Source organism: Ascochyta rabiei, chromosome 6 (assembly GCF_004011695.2).
Source record: "Ascochyta rabiei chromosome 6, complete sequence".
NCBI classification, from domain to species: domain Eukaryota; kingdom Fungi; phylum Ascomycota; class Dothideomycetes; order Pleosporales; family Didymellaceae; genus Ascochyta; species Ascochyta rabiei.
In genome coordinates, this window is record NC_082410.1 from 871,154 (window position 1) to 883,306 (window position 12,153).

Below are 12,153 nucleotides of genomic sequence, written 5' to 3' on the forward strand. Positions count from 1 at the left end.
AATGACGAAACTGAAACCGGATGTACGACAGAAAGGCATACACCCCGCCTTGATGGCAGCCAATGGCGCCAACTAGAAGTCTGGGCCAGGTACAGTGTGAGATGCAGTAAGACTCTTACGAAAACCAAAACAGATATATGGATGAAAAGCATGATGAAAGAGATGCAAGGGTATCTTGTGTGCAATGCTGAGGAAGACCTGACTGATAAACAGAACAATTTGCAGGGGTATCATCTGAAGACTTCGCTGATGCGACAGCATGTAGTACGGACTCACGATAAGGTATGTGTGACTTTCTCTTGTCGGACTTCTCATCAAGATTATCTTCGTGACTGCCTGTTTCGTGAACTTGACTCTGCGTGACTGCCAGAGGCTTGTGAACTACTGACACAATCCCAGTTGAAAGGCATTTGCGAGGTAGGGATAGTAACACCCTCATATCTTCGAAGCCTTTCTCTTCGTGGCGGCGGTGATGGCTGCGCAAAAGCGTCTCGGCGCACAGTCTCGAGCGCTTGGTTGGTAGCAGCGAGTACAGCGAAACGGCGGTCAGGCACTCGCCTAGCAGCCGAGTTTGGCGTCCTGGAGCGCGTATTGCGTGTAGTTGGAGCCTGCTGCTCCTGCTGACGTGAACGACGATGGCGGGGTTGAGAGGGCGAAGAATTTGAAGTTGTTTCGTGCTGCTGTGGAGATCGATGTTGGCGACTAGAGCGGTGGCTGCGTGGTGAAGCGTCCAGTGTCTGGTAGTTGCGCCTCGATGGTGTTTTCGGTGGCGAAGGCGCAAAGAACGCCCAGCCTCTCGAGGGTTCGGGGCGAGGGTTCTTCTTCGATTTTGTGTTCCTCGGTGGATCGCGCTTGGCTCCACGGCCACGAAGCGTCGATTGCGACGTATGTTTTGGATGTCGCTGGCGTTGATGTGTGCTACGATGAGGCCGAGGATTCAATAGTGTCTCCTGTGAAGAGTGTGTGCTTGTAGCATACTGAGTGCCTCCTGGATGTACTGAGCGTTGCCGCATGCTGGGAACTTGGACATTCAGGGTTGGTCTGTGTTGGTATGGATCGCTATGTTGGTATTGTGACTGTGGTTCAACTTCATCTCTCGCTCGTCGCGGTAAACGCGGGACATCAGCGTTGGTCGACCGCCTCTTCTTCGTAGAATCTCTCGATCTGCGCTTCTCCTGAAGCTCTCCAACGATGGGCCTACCATTGCCGTGAGACACGCCATCCGCCGGCGCATCCCGTTTCCTCTTCTCGTTCGACGATGATGATTTGCTTTTCGATTTGCTTGAGAAGCCAAAGTTGAAACACCAGCACATAGCTACCAGGATTTGGTCTCAGCCCGCTATGCGCTGAGATATTTGTTCGATATATCTCCTGGCGATGTCGATAGCCTTCGCCTGCAAGGCCTTCCGGATTGGTGGAGCTGGGATGATGCAGTTGAGGGACGCAAGGAGCTACTTATGGGCGCGCGACAACCAATAACGATTGCGACAAGGACTTGAATGTTTCAAAGCAAGGGATACTTAGAGAACTAGGCGCAAGAGAGAGAAAGAGGCTTGGGCATGATGATCTCATGTGAAGACAAAGACCTGGCAAGGTAGCACACCGCATCACGGTCGCGGCGTCGAAGCCGAATGTCAATAAAGCGCTTGACTGCATGGCCTGAAGCTAATCAAGAAGGATTCCATCCGAAGTACCTGGTATCGACGAATTGCGCTCCAATCAGGTTCGAGTGTATCTGATGGTGTGCGAGGAAAAGACTGATTCGTAAGTTCACGGAGGGGTGGCTTACTGGGCCACATGACACCTTCGGACCGGGCAGCTGATCGACTCATCTTTCGCATAGCGGCGGTCTCCTGTCGTGAATGTGTATGTAGAACGCTCAATGTGTCCAAAGGGGCGGCGAGAGGCTCTTATACGGGCACATTGGTTACTTTTGAGACGATTAATGCCTTTCATGTGCTGGCTCTGCCGGTACCTGCGTTTGCTACGTGGCACCTGTGCAGACAGCGCGGGACGGCTCGCAGCAGTCGATCCTGGGCACGGTCATCGGCGGAAGTGTCCTTGTGTGACTCTAGCTGCAGGTGAAGGGATGGGACCTGATCTGCTGACGTCGACGGATTGCTTATCGTTATCGGTCCTTCGGTGACGCCATTGGCTAGCTGGGAAAGCCTGGCCCCATCCGCGCAAGCGAGCAGTGAATGTCAGTAGGGAACCATGCGCGATGTTTCAGTCCGGGTTTGGGGGAGCATGTCAGTCGAAACCTGATTGATGAGCACGTGTTCCTGATTCTTCTGATCGTCTTCGCGCAAGCAAACATCCATCAGATCTCAGACTCGCCACCTTCTTTCCGAAACGAGCTCACTCTGGCTTAGAGCAATTGACGGCCAGCCAATAGTCTCGCAAGAACGGCTGTTCGTCTTGCCTGTCGCAACTCACCTGCAGCGGGTCCTAATGTTGAGATACTACGCGAGTAATGTTCTTTATGCTCGCCGATAAACTTTGAAGCGCAAGGCGATGTTGGTGCCGCCAAAGTGAGTTAGAGGCTTCGTCATTCTGAATGCGCTCGAGGAGAAGCCTCTTGCTGTACTAGGCAGATCACGAAGAGAGACGCATTGAGTAGAGTACAGGATCGAAACGCCCCTCTCTATATGATCTCATGGATGGCCAGACTCCGACGAAGAACCATGATTTGCACACGTACATTTTACAGTCCCAGCAGCCGATTGAGCCGTCGATACGAAACCCATCAGGAACGACGCGGTAGGATGCAGTTCTGACGGCTTCTAACGGATATAGGCAGCAGCTTAACGCCGCACCCCACTGTCCCACCTGTCGTCATCCTTCAGAATAACTCGCAATGTTCCGCAACATACCTTCTTCTCATCGGGTCGTACAGATCTCAAATTATATCCAAAGAACCCGGAACCAAGTTTCTACAATGCCGCTCATTGCCCAGAACCCAAATGAACGTGTTATCCTGGGGTTGATGACCTTCGGTAGCTAGCCCATCCCCACCTACCCCACTAGAGCTCCAGCTGAACCTCCACAGGTCCTGATACATCCTCTGGAGCCCGCATCACAGATCACGGCGAATTCACAAAGCACCTCGACTACTTTCAGTCGAAAGGCTATGATGAGATCGACACGGCCCGCATGTATGTTGGCGGCAAGCAGGAGGGCTGGACACGCGATGCAAAGTGGAAGGACCGAGGGTTCACACTTGCAACCAAGGTCTATCCTTACAAAGCTGGAGTCCACGAGCCTGAGTCGCTCAAAGAGCACTTCAACACCTCATTGAAGGAGTTGGGCACAGATACCGTAGACATCTTCTACCTGCATGCGCCAGACCGATCAGTACCGTTCGAAAAGACGTTGGAGGCAGTCAACGAGTTGCACAAGGAGGGCAGATTCGTCCAACTCGGCCTCAGTAACTACGCTGCTTGGGAGGTGGCTGAGATCTGGAACATCGCAAAAGAGAGGGGCTGGGTAAAGCCAACAATCTACCAGGCAATGTATAATGCCATTAGTAAGACTGCCATCACCTCTTGTCTGCGTACAAGAACTGACGTCTCCAGCCCGTGCCATCGAACCCGAGCTTATCCCAGCTTGCCGCAAGTACAAGATCGATGTTGTTGTCTACAACCCTCTTGCAGGTGGTCTCTTCTCTGGCAAGATCAAGTCTGCGGACATTATCCCTGACGACGGTCGCTTCGGCAAAGAGGCTGACCGTGTGGGCTCCATGTACCGCGAGCGCTACTTCAAGAAGGGTACTTTCGACGCCCTGAAGATTGTAGAAGATGTTGCGCAGAAGAACAACTTGACATTGCTCGAGATTGCGCTGAGGTGGACTGTCCACCACTCTGACCTCAAGACAAGGGCCAAGGGCGGCAACGACGGTGTCATAATTGGCGTGAGCAGCTTCAGTCAGTTGGAAGGAAATCTGGCAGATCTGGAGAAGGGCCCACTACCGGACGACGTTGTGCAGGCGTTGGACGAGGCATGGTTGGTTGCAAAGGCCACGGCTCCGACTTATTTCCGATAGGGAATCGGATAGCTTCGAAGTAGTTTAAGCAATAGCGCTTGGTCCTGTCACTTGTAAAACTTCTAATACGTCGTATCCAAAGCCAAGATTGAAGACAGTAGGTCACCACACTACTCGGTTCTGTGCCATGCGGGTTTGAGTTAATCCCAGGACGAGTTGGGTTACTGGTGGAGTGGGTGTTTTGTAATCGTTTTGAGCTTCTCAACCCACAGTAGCGAACGTGTGCAAATTGAGGTATGGTTGCGATAGGAGTCCACCCGAGAGGTCAGTTTGAAAGCACACCTCGTGACTGCGCGTTAGCTTTTCACATTGAATTGCGTCTCTCTTGCCATCTGCTCTTGAACAACTAACCGCCCCACACTATGTCAAAGGTACAAAAAGTCACGGAGTACCAAGAACGCGTCTATGCACTCCTGCAGCAGATACCCGAGGGGCGCATCACAACATATGCTGCAATGTCGAAAGCGTTGAACAGCTCTCCGCGCGCAGTTGGCGGCGCGCTGAGAAGCAATCCATTCGCACCCGATATACCTTGTCATAGGTGTATAGCTAGCACAGGTGTATGTTTCAGTCTCAGCCGTGTTTACTCCGCCCTGGCTCCTGTACTTTTGATTGCTAGGCAGGCTGACATCTCGTGAATAGTTTGTTGGCGGCTTTAAGGGCGACTGGGAAAAAGTGCCAAGCGGGCAGAACCAAGAGTCGAAACGGATGTTGCTTGAAGGCGAAGGCGTGTTATTTGATGCGAATGGGTACTTGATTGACAAGAAAGTCTTGTGGGATGAGTTTGATATGAAGAAGTTGAGGTGAGCAGGAAAGGGTGGGGCGGACAGAGGTGGGGCTACGTCACAACTCCAAAAAGTTCTAGATATTCGACATGGGCTACATCAGATACATCACAGCTTGCCCAGGTACAAAACAGCAACTATAAAGTCGAGTAACATCTATTGTGTACGTGATTTATTACAGTCAAACCCGCAGAACTTCCCACTCGCGCAATGGGTCCGAAGAGAAAAGACTTCCTGAAGCCAGGCAAGCCGAAAGGCAAGCTGAAGGCGCCCGATCCACAGACCGAGAACGACTTCCTGGAAGCTGCAGACGAGCACGAACAAGCTGCAGGCAAGTGGCGGGCTGGCGACGCTGCCAAAGCAACCCGTTTCTTCAATCGTGCCATCGACACTTACAATGAAGGCCTGAAGCGGCACCCGCAGTCGTTCGACCTGGCCTACAACAAGTGAGTTCGTGCCTGTACGTACTGTATGGGGTAGCTTCTAACCAAATCAGAGCAAACTTAGAATACAGTCTTTCAGAGGATGAGAGAATTCTACCCCATCTGGGAAGCAGGACAGCATTGTTGGAAGAGACCCTCAACTCTCATCGCCATGCCATATCGTTGAACCCTACCAATACAGACATATTATTCAACACTGCACAGGTCCTTACTTCTCTAGCAGAAACTGGCCTAGAAGATGGAACTCAAGAGATTGCTAAAGTGCCAGCGAGAACGCTGCTGGAAGAAGCTGTGGACATCTTCACCGGATGCCTACAAAAGCAGCAGCAAGAGTATGAGCAAATGCAGGCAGAGATTGCAAAAGCCCAGGCGTCTGGAGAGTACCAAGAGGCATGGGAAGGTGACCGACCGCAGCCTGCTGAGACTGAAAAGCAGGACGACGCAGAATCGGCTTCGACGTCACCAGAAGGGCCGGGAGACTGGGCCACAGTTGAAGAGCCCGTGACACCATTGACCATTCTTGAGACGTGTACTGCGCAGTTGGGAGCTCTTATTACCCTGCTTGGACTATACACTCCAGAAGACCTGCCCAGCATCGAGAAGAAAGCCCAGGACGGTCTCCTGACGGCAACAGAAATCATCCCTGCTCTGATAGACATCATCGATGCATCGCCAGAGTCGGATTCCGAGGAAGAAACCGAAGCAGGACCCACACTGTCCATAGGACAATCATCTGCAGCAGAAGAAGCCTCAACAACACCCAAAGAAGACGCACTTCTTGCTGCAGCAAACTTCCAGGCCAGTATTGCAGAAGCCATGTGCCGCAGCGGCAGAAGCACATCGGCACAATACGCACAACAGGTTGAGCAGACATTCGCTCTACTGATCAAAGAATCCCAAGGGACTAAAAGCCCCGGGCTTGCGTACATCAACATTCGATCGTCGTACGCAGACGCACTCATCGACCTTGCTTCCTCGATAGCAGACAATCTACAGTACACCACCTCGTCACCCACCTTCATCTCTGATCTGGAGCTCCAATGGACCGCGCTATCGCAAGCCCAGCAGACACTGACCGAAGTCTCCTCGCCACCCTTCTCCTCTCTGCTGTCGCCATCCCGTCTAGCAGACATCTTCCTAGCCCGCGGCGACACAGAGCTCTTCCGCTTCCGCCTCGCAACCACGCCGGGCGCGAAACAAGCATGGGCAAACAGCAACACCGTTGTGGTAGCCAACGCCGGCGTGTTTTACCGTGGCGCCAGAAGCTACGCGCAGAACGCAGGCGCTGCGGCAACACGTGGCATCGCCGACGCAAAGGCGATCGTAGCAGAGATCCTGAAAGAAGTGGCGAGTGGTTCGAACACAAGAAAGGAGGGCTGGAAAGGCAGAAGCGCGGAAGTTGCGGCCGTGCTGGGCCAGATGGTAGAAGAGGGCATCGTCGCCGAGGAGAACGCACAGGGTGTGTTGAGATTTGCAGAGTGAATGTGTTTCCCTCTCACACACGTGCTGCTCAAGCCATTCGTTTGCATACCATCGAGCGCATGACTACATACGAACAAACTCTGCTATATCATGCCGACCTTCTCTCTTCTTTTTCTCTCACTCTCTCTCTCTCTCACTCCTTCCACACACACCCAACCTAACCCCCAGCATGTCCGAACAGCACCCCAAAAAACCAGAAGCCCGGCCCGCAGGCGCGCCTCCAAACCGCAACGACGTCTTCAACCCCACCGACGACAAGCAGAAGCGCGACGCCGCCAGCGCAGACGAAGGGAAGATCTCCATCTGGGACGCGCTGAAGGACAAGGGAAACGCGGCGCGGCGCAAGAGTATGCAGTTCCTGGGTCTGGACGCAGCGGGGAAAAGAGACGGCGGAAAAGAGCAATGAAGGCGAAGTAAATTGGTAAGACGAGACAAAGACGAGACAAAGACGAGCTAGGAAATGCAGGAGATGGCGTGACATGGGCGTGTTGAGTGAGCGAGCGGTGGAGAGGGGGTGGAGGGAGGGAGGGGTGTAGGGAGGGAGTGCGAGGTGATTAGTATTACAGCAGCTTCACTCACTCACTCACTCACCCACTTCCCATCTCCCGCCTCAAGCAGCATCACCTCTGCTCTCCCCAGACAAACAAAATACAACGTTCTAGACAAGCACGAAATCGGAACAAGGGGAAAAGCGTGGACGTTCAAGGCGTTCGTTTTTCGGATACATGGAAAAAAAAAAAACTCCAAAAAAAAACCCCAAACAGCATACTGTACTTTTTAAATGTCTTTTCTTTCTTTTACGGTCAAAACTGGCGTTTTTTTTCTTTTCCCAAATTTGGTTTTTGTAATCTGCCATGTGCAGATTGTGTAAAGTTTTTATTAACCATTTGCTTTCTTTGCGTTGGGGTTTGTATTCATGGGTATGAGTTGTTGGCGGTTAGGCGCTCTGGGGAGGGCATGGTGGGTGCGTGATTGTTCGGGGGATCTTTTTCGACGAGGTGGCAAGGTGGTTGTGGATTGCTGATTGCTGCAGTGTGGAAGGCGGGTTGGGTTGGGTAGGGTTGGTTGAAGTAGGTGGTGGAGGTGGGTGAGATGGAGGCGTGGACTGGCTTGTGTGCATGAGGGGTTCGTGTGCTCAGCTGTGGCGTTGGCTGACTGCATGGGCTCGCGAGGAGCCGCGATGGAGCACTCGAGAACACTCGATGATGTCTCTTGTGTGCAAGAGTAGTCAGCCATAAATCGACTCGCTGGGACGGCGGACGGCGGTGCTGGTGTCGTCATGGTCTGTATTCTCAAGCTATGGGTATCTTTACTTCGCCTCCAATCCACTGTCAAGACATGTACGGTATCGACTACGCCAGGCTCTTTCGCGAGCGCCCGGCAATGCTCTTCCTCTTCTCTCCAAGTGCCGACCCCATCCCGCCCATGGCCACGTCCGCAATCGGTGTCGATACCCTCGGTGTTGCATCGCCGCTCTTCACTCCCGCATCCACGTCTGTGTTTCCGTCCTTGGGCAGCCTGAAGGCTAGGTACGTCTCTTCTGCGCGCTTGCAGGTGTCGAAGACTTCCTCCATGTACTTGTCCACCACGCTCGGCGGGCGGATAGCGCGCGGCAACGCGTTCTTGACCTCGTGCTCGTCGGTCAGAACAAGGACTGTGACGGGCTGGTAAAAGTCAACATCGTTGAGGTCGTTCCTTTCGTCGAAGTCCTCGATGCGGGGTGGCGCGAGGTAAGAGGGGGTGGGTGCGGGTGTGGGCGTAGCGGTGGGGCCGCTGGGCGTTGGCGGGAAGGGCGAATTGGCCGTGCTAGGCGCAGGCGCAGGCGCAGGCGCAGGCGCAGGCGCTTGAGCGGGTGTTTGCGGTGGCGCGGGTGTTGGGGAGGGTTTGGCGGCTGCCTCAGACTTTGGCTTCAGCTTGGTGACGAGGAAGCTGAACTTTGCACCAGAACCGTTGGGCAGCCACTCCATGAAGCTGTAGGAGGGGAAGTAGAAGCGGTCGCCGTTTCCTTCTACAAATTCGAACGTGAGAGGGCGATATGTGATGCGCGGCGGTGGTGGAGCGACATAGTGCGGTGGAGGTTGTTGATAGTGCGTTGGATGGTTGTAGTTCTTTACAGGGTACATGTTCGGGGGAGGTCGTGATTGCGGGGGCGCGTATTGCTGTTGTGGCTGCGGCGGTGCTGGGCTAAACGGCTTGGGTGCGGGTGTGGGCGTGGGTGTGGCTTTTGGAGTGGGTTGATGATGCGGGTGTTGTTGTTGTATAGGTGGCGTGGGTCGCGGAGGAGGCGGCGTTGGCGCGGAGGATTGTTTTGGTGGCACTGGCGCGGGGGATTGTTTTGGTGGCACTGGCGCTGGAGCCGAGGCGTGCTTTGGTGGTGCCGCGTTTGGGGTTTGCTGTTTAGGTGGCGGTGGCGGTGGCGGTGCAGTTGGAGGTTGCTGTTTTGGTGTCGCTACAGCTGGAGTGTGTTGCTTCGGCGGTGCTGGCGTTGGGACGGGCGGCAGCGGCATGGGTGTCTTTGCCTTTTTGTTCTTTTCCAGTATCTCGGTCAGCTCGTTGATGTGTGTTTGGAAGAACTCGAGCTGGTCCTTGCTCGCCTGGCCGGCGGCAACAATCTTCATGACGGCCTTGAGCTCTGGGTCGGTGCCGGCTCTCGCAGCCAGCATGTGGATGACGGGGTCGGGGGCCGGTGTGGACGCTGGGCCTGGGGCTGTCTGCGGAGGGGCTTGCTGGACAGGCTTGAGGGGCGGCGGTCGTGGTTGGGGCTGCTGCTTGGGTGGGTAGGGCGGCTGGTTGTAGTGCTGGTGCTGGTGGTGCGGCGGGTGCTGGCCGTGCTGGCCGTGCTGGCCGTGCTGGCCGTGGTGGCCGTGGTTCGGCCAAGCGCCGTACTGCTGCGGTGGAGGCGGCATCTTCTTGGGGGCGGCGCGGCTGCCCTCCTTGGGGGCGTACAGCTTGATGGGGAACGTGTGCGGCTCGATGACCAGCTGGGCGTCGAGGGCGCCGACCTGGGGGAAGTTCTTCTCAATCTCCTTCTGGCGCGCGCGGGCGGCCTTGTCTGCGTCGGTGCGGTCCGTCATCTTCTTGGGCATGGTGTGCTTCTTGTGGAAGGTGCGGAAGTTGACGCCCGAGACCCAGACGGCGCGCGAGCGGTCGAGGGAGGCGCTGAGCACGCCGCTCTGCTGGATGTTCTGCCATCCGGCCGCCGGCAGATGCAGCGGCTGTGGGTCGGGCAGCGTGGGCAGCGGCTGCCCTTCAGCGACGCGGAGGGGCAGCGTCGGCTTGGGGCCCTGCTGCGCTGTGTCGCCGACGGGCGTGCCGGGCGTGGACGAGTGCTTGACGGCGGTGCTGGCCCGCTTGCGCTTCAGCGTCGACCTGGCGCCCTTGGCCGCCTTCTCGCTGCCCGTGTCGGGGGCGGGCGGCGCAGCTTCTTCGCGGGCGCGCGCCCTCGTCGACCGTCGCGGCTCCGTCATGGCAGCGCAGAGGTGGCCGGTGTCGGTGAGGGAGGGACTGGAGTCCGTCCATCGACACGAACACGGACAGGGAGACTGCGAATGACGCGGCGGCTCGGGCGCGCCAAGGGCCCACCGTTTCCCACGCGCCACGCGCCACGCTACAACAGCCTCACAGCTTGGCCCGAAGTGGCGCCACCCCTGTTGTTCTTCGTTCTTCGCAATGTCCTGCACGCCACGATCGAGAAACGGACGCTGGACGCCTGACGCTGAAGGATCGCGACCGCAACGTCTCGAGATTGCCGTGTCCCGCATCGCTATCGACAAAACGGCACGGCACAATGGAATCTTGGCTGCCGTGCATCCCCTAAGAGAGTCGCCCTTCGCCCTCACTCAACCGCCATGCTCCCGCCTTTCTCTTCCCCTCGCGCCTCTCCACCATGCACGTGCGCACGCGTCTTGCAACCCTTCTGGCCTGTGCTGCCACCGTCTTCGCCCAGAAATGCTTCTTCCCCAACGGCGGTGAAGTCACGTCCGACACGGCTTGCAATCCAAACGCCTTGGTGTCCGCATGCTGCTACGACAACCAGGCCTGTCTGTCCAACGGCCTGTGTGTGTCTGACCCCCACGATCCTGTCAAGGCGCGTCTTCACCGAGGAACCTGTACAGATGCAGACTGGAAGTCGGGGAACTGTCCCCGCCACTGCTTAGGTAGACCGCCAGCCACCCATATCGCGCTCTACATCACTGACGGACACCTCGCAGACGTCGACAACAACGGTGTGCCAGTCTACAGCTGCAACTCCACCGCCACGGACTCGTACTGCTGCTACGATGGCTGCGACTGCAAGACCAACTCAGGATTCGACGTCTTTACCTTTGCGCAATCACCCGCAGACGTATACACGTTGACCATCATCGGCGAATCCTACACCCAAACCCACACGTCCGCCGCTTCTTCGACTTCCTCCATCGCAACGCCCAGCGCATCAGCATCCGGAACTTCATCTGGAGCACTGTTCTCTGCAGCACCGTCAGCCTCCCATGCGAGCGCTTCGGCGACTTCTGCACCCACCGCCGCTGCCGAACCAGCAGACAAGACAAACACCACGGCTCTGGGTGTCGGCCTAGGCGTCGGCATCCCCCTCGCTGCGCTCCTCGCTGCAGCCGTCTTCTTCCTGCTGCGGCGGCGCAAGAACCGCGATGCCTACCAGCCACCGTCTGAGATGGCTGCAGACGAGTACGCTCTGGACTCAAGGTCGCCGTCAACAAAGTATGCGTACATGGCTGAGGCCGAAGTCGAAGCTGGGAGGTAAGAGGATACTGGCTTCCGCCTAGCATATCCGGAACGGAGGAGAAAGTGGCTGACAAACGACAGGGATGCGCCCGTCGCTCAAGAGTTGAGTGGAGAGCGGAACGAGAAGCTCATTGAGCTGCCGGCAAGTACACCGAGCACAGCAGCCGGGCTACAGGCAGTGGAGCTGGAATCACCTCTAAGCTCACCCACCGAAACGACGAACCGTGCTACTCCCGCCACGAAAGACGTCCACACATGAAATGTAGAGAATTCGGCCTAGTCCAGCATCCACGCCAGTAGCTGCAGCGCAGCAATGGCCTTGCAAGTACCACTGACCACACAGCCCAACACCACATGGCCGACGTGAAAAGTGAGAGCGCAACCACGCGCAACAAAGATACCCACCCACCCGCCTTCTCATCGAGAAGTGGAGAATAGTAATTAGTAATCCATAATTCTTCCCCTTCTCCAAAGCGCACTGTGTACAACCGCCGACGCCTCAATCCCTTCCACGTGCCTACCAAGTCACGATGCCGAAGAGCAGAAGACTGATTGCAAACACCACACCATCCAGAACCCCATACACACCATCCCTCCATCAACGCACACCCCATGCATCACAGCCAGTTCCAGCACACACCCGCGCCAGAAAAAAATG

The 12,153-nt window shown here is 56.0% G+C and overlaps 7 protein-coding genes across 7 annotated transcripts, besides 6 other annotated features; 5 read left to right on the forward strand and 2 right to left on the reverse strand.

Annotated features, from left to right (window-relative positions):
* Window positions 1-320: 320 nt before the first annotated feature.
* EKO05_0004160 (uncharacterized protein) lies at window positions 321-1,313 on the reverse strand (the record flags this gene model as incomplete). The annotated part of the gene is made up of 1 exon (XM_038945514.1): window positions 321-1,313. One exon carries the CDS (start codon window positions 1,311-1,313, stop codon window positions 321-323), a length of 993 nt encoding a protein of 330 aa, XP_038799973.1.
* A 1,625-nt stretch (window positions 1,314-2,938) lies between these two features.
* On the forward strand, window positions 2,939-4,042 carry EKO05_0004161 (uncharacterized protein; the record flags this gene model as incomplete). Its single annotated transcript, XM_038938722.1, has 3 exons — window positions 2,939-2,996; window positions 3,050-3,526; window positions 3,576-4,042. 3 exons carry the CDS (start codon window positions 2,939-2,941, stop codon window positions 4,040-4,042), a joined length of 1,002 nt encoding a protein of 333 aa, XP_038799974.1.
* A 362-nt stretch (window positions 4,043-4,404) lies between these two features.
* EKO05_0004162 (Methylated-DNA--[protein]-cysteine S-methyltransferase) lies at window positions 4,405-4,849 on the forward strand (the record flags this gene model as incomplete). The annotated part of the gene is made up of 2 exons (XM_059636325.1): window positions 4,405-4,602; window positions 4,685-4,849. The coding sequence occupies 2 exons, from the start codon at window positions 4,405-4,407 to the stop codon at window positions 4,847-4,849; spliced, it is 363 nt and encodes a 120-aa protein (XP_059492308.1).
* A 188-nt stretch (window positions 4,850-5,037) lies between these two features.
* Window positions 5,038-6,752, forward strand: EKO05_0004163 (uncharacterized protein; the record flags this gene model as incomplete). The annotated part of the gene is made up of 2 exons (XM_038938895.2): window positions 5,038-5,273; window positions 5,324-6,752. 2 exons carry the CDS (start codon window positions 5,038-5,040, stop codon window positions 6,750-6,752), a joined length of 1,665 nt encoding a protein of 554 aa, XP_038799975.2.
* A 90-nt stretch (window positions 6,753-6,842) lies between these two features.
* Window positions 6,843-7,169, forward strand: EKO05_0004164 (uncharacterized protein; the record flags this gene model as incomplete). Its single annotated transcript, XM_038945515.2, has 1 exon — window positions 6,843-7,169. The coding sequence occupies one exon, from the start codon at window positions 6,843-6,845 to the stop codon at window positions 7,167-7,169; it is 327 nt and encodes a 108-aa protein (XP_038799976.2).
* Window positions 6,853-6,907: a tandem repeat.
* A 7-nt stretch (window positions 7,170-7,176) lies between the features above and the next one.
* Window positions 7,177-7,205: a tandem repeat.
* A 118-nt stretch (window positions 7,206-7,323) lies between these two features.
* Window positions 7,324-7,348: a tandem repeat.
* A 756-nt stretch (window positions 7,349-8,104) lies between these two features.
* EKO05_0004165 (uncharacterized protein) lies at window positions 8,105-10,219 on the reverse strand (the record flags this gene model as incomplete). Its single annotated transcript, XM_038945516.2, has 1 exon — window positions 8,105-10,219. The coding sequence occupies one exon, from the start codon at window positions 10,217-10,219 to the stop codon at window positions 8,105-8,107; it is 2,115 nt and encodes a 704-aa protein (XP_038799977.2).
* Window positions 8,561-8,596: a tandem repeat.
* Window positions 8,916-8,975: a tandem repeat.
* Window positions 9,572-9,619: a tandem repeat.
* Window positions 10,220-10,638: 419 nt separating the features above from the next.
* On the forward strand, window positions 10,639-11,754 carry EKO05_0004166 (uncharacterized protein; the record flags this gene model as incomplete). Its single annotated transcript, XM_038939058.1, has 3 exons — window positions 10,639-10,909; window positions 10,964-11,510; window positions 11,577-11,754. 3 exons carry the CDS (start codon window positions 10,639-10,641, stop codon window positions 11,752-11,754), a joined length of 996 nt encoding a protein of 331 aa, XP_038799978.1.
* Between the last annotated feature and the right edge of the window lie 399 nt (window positions 11,755-12,153).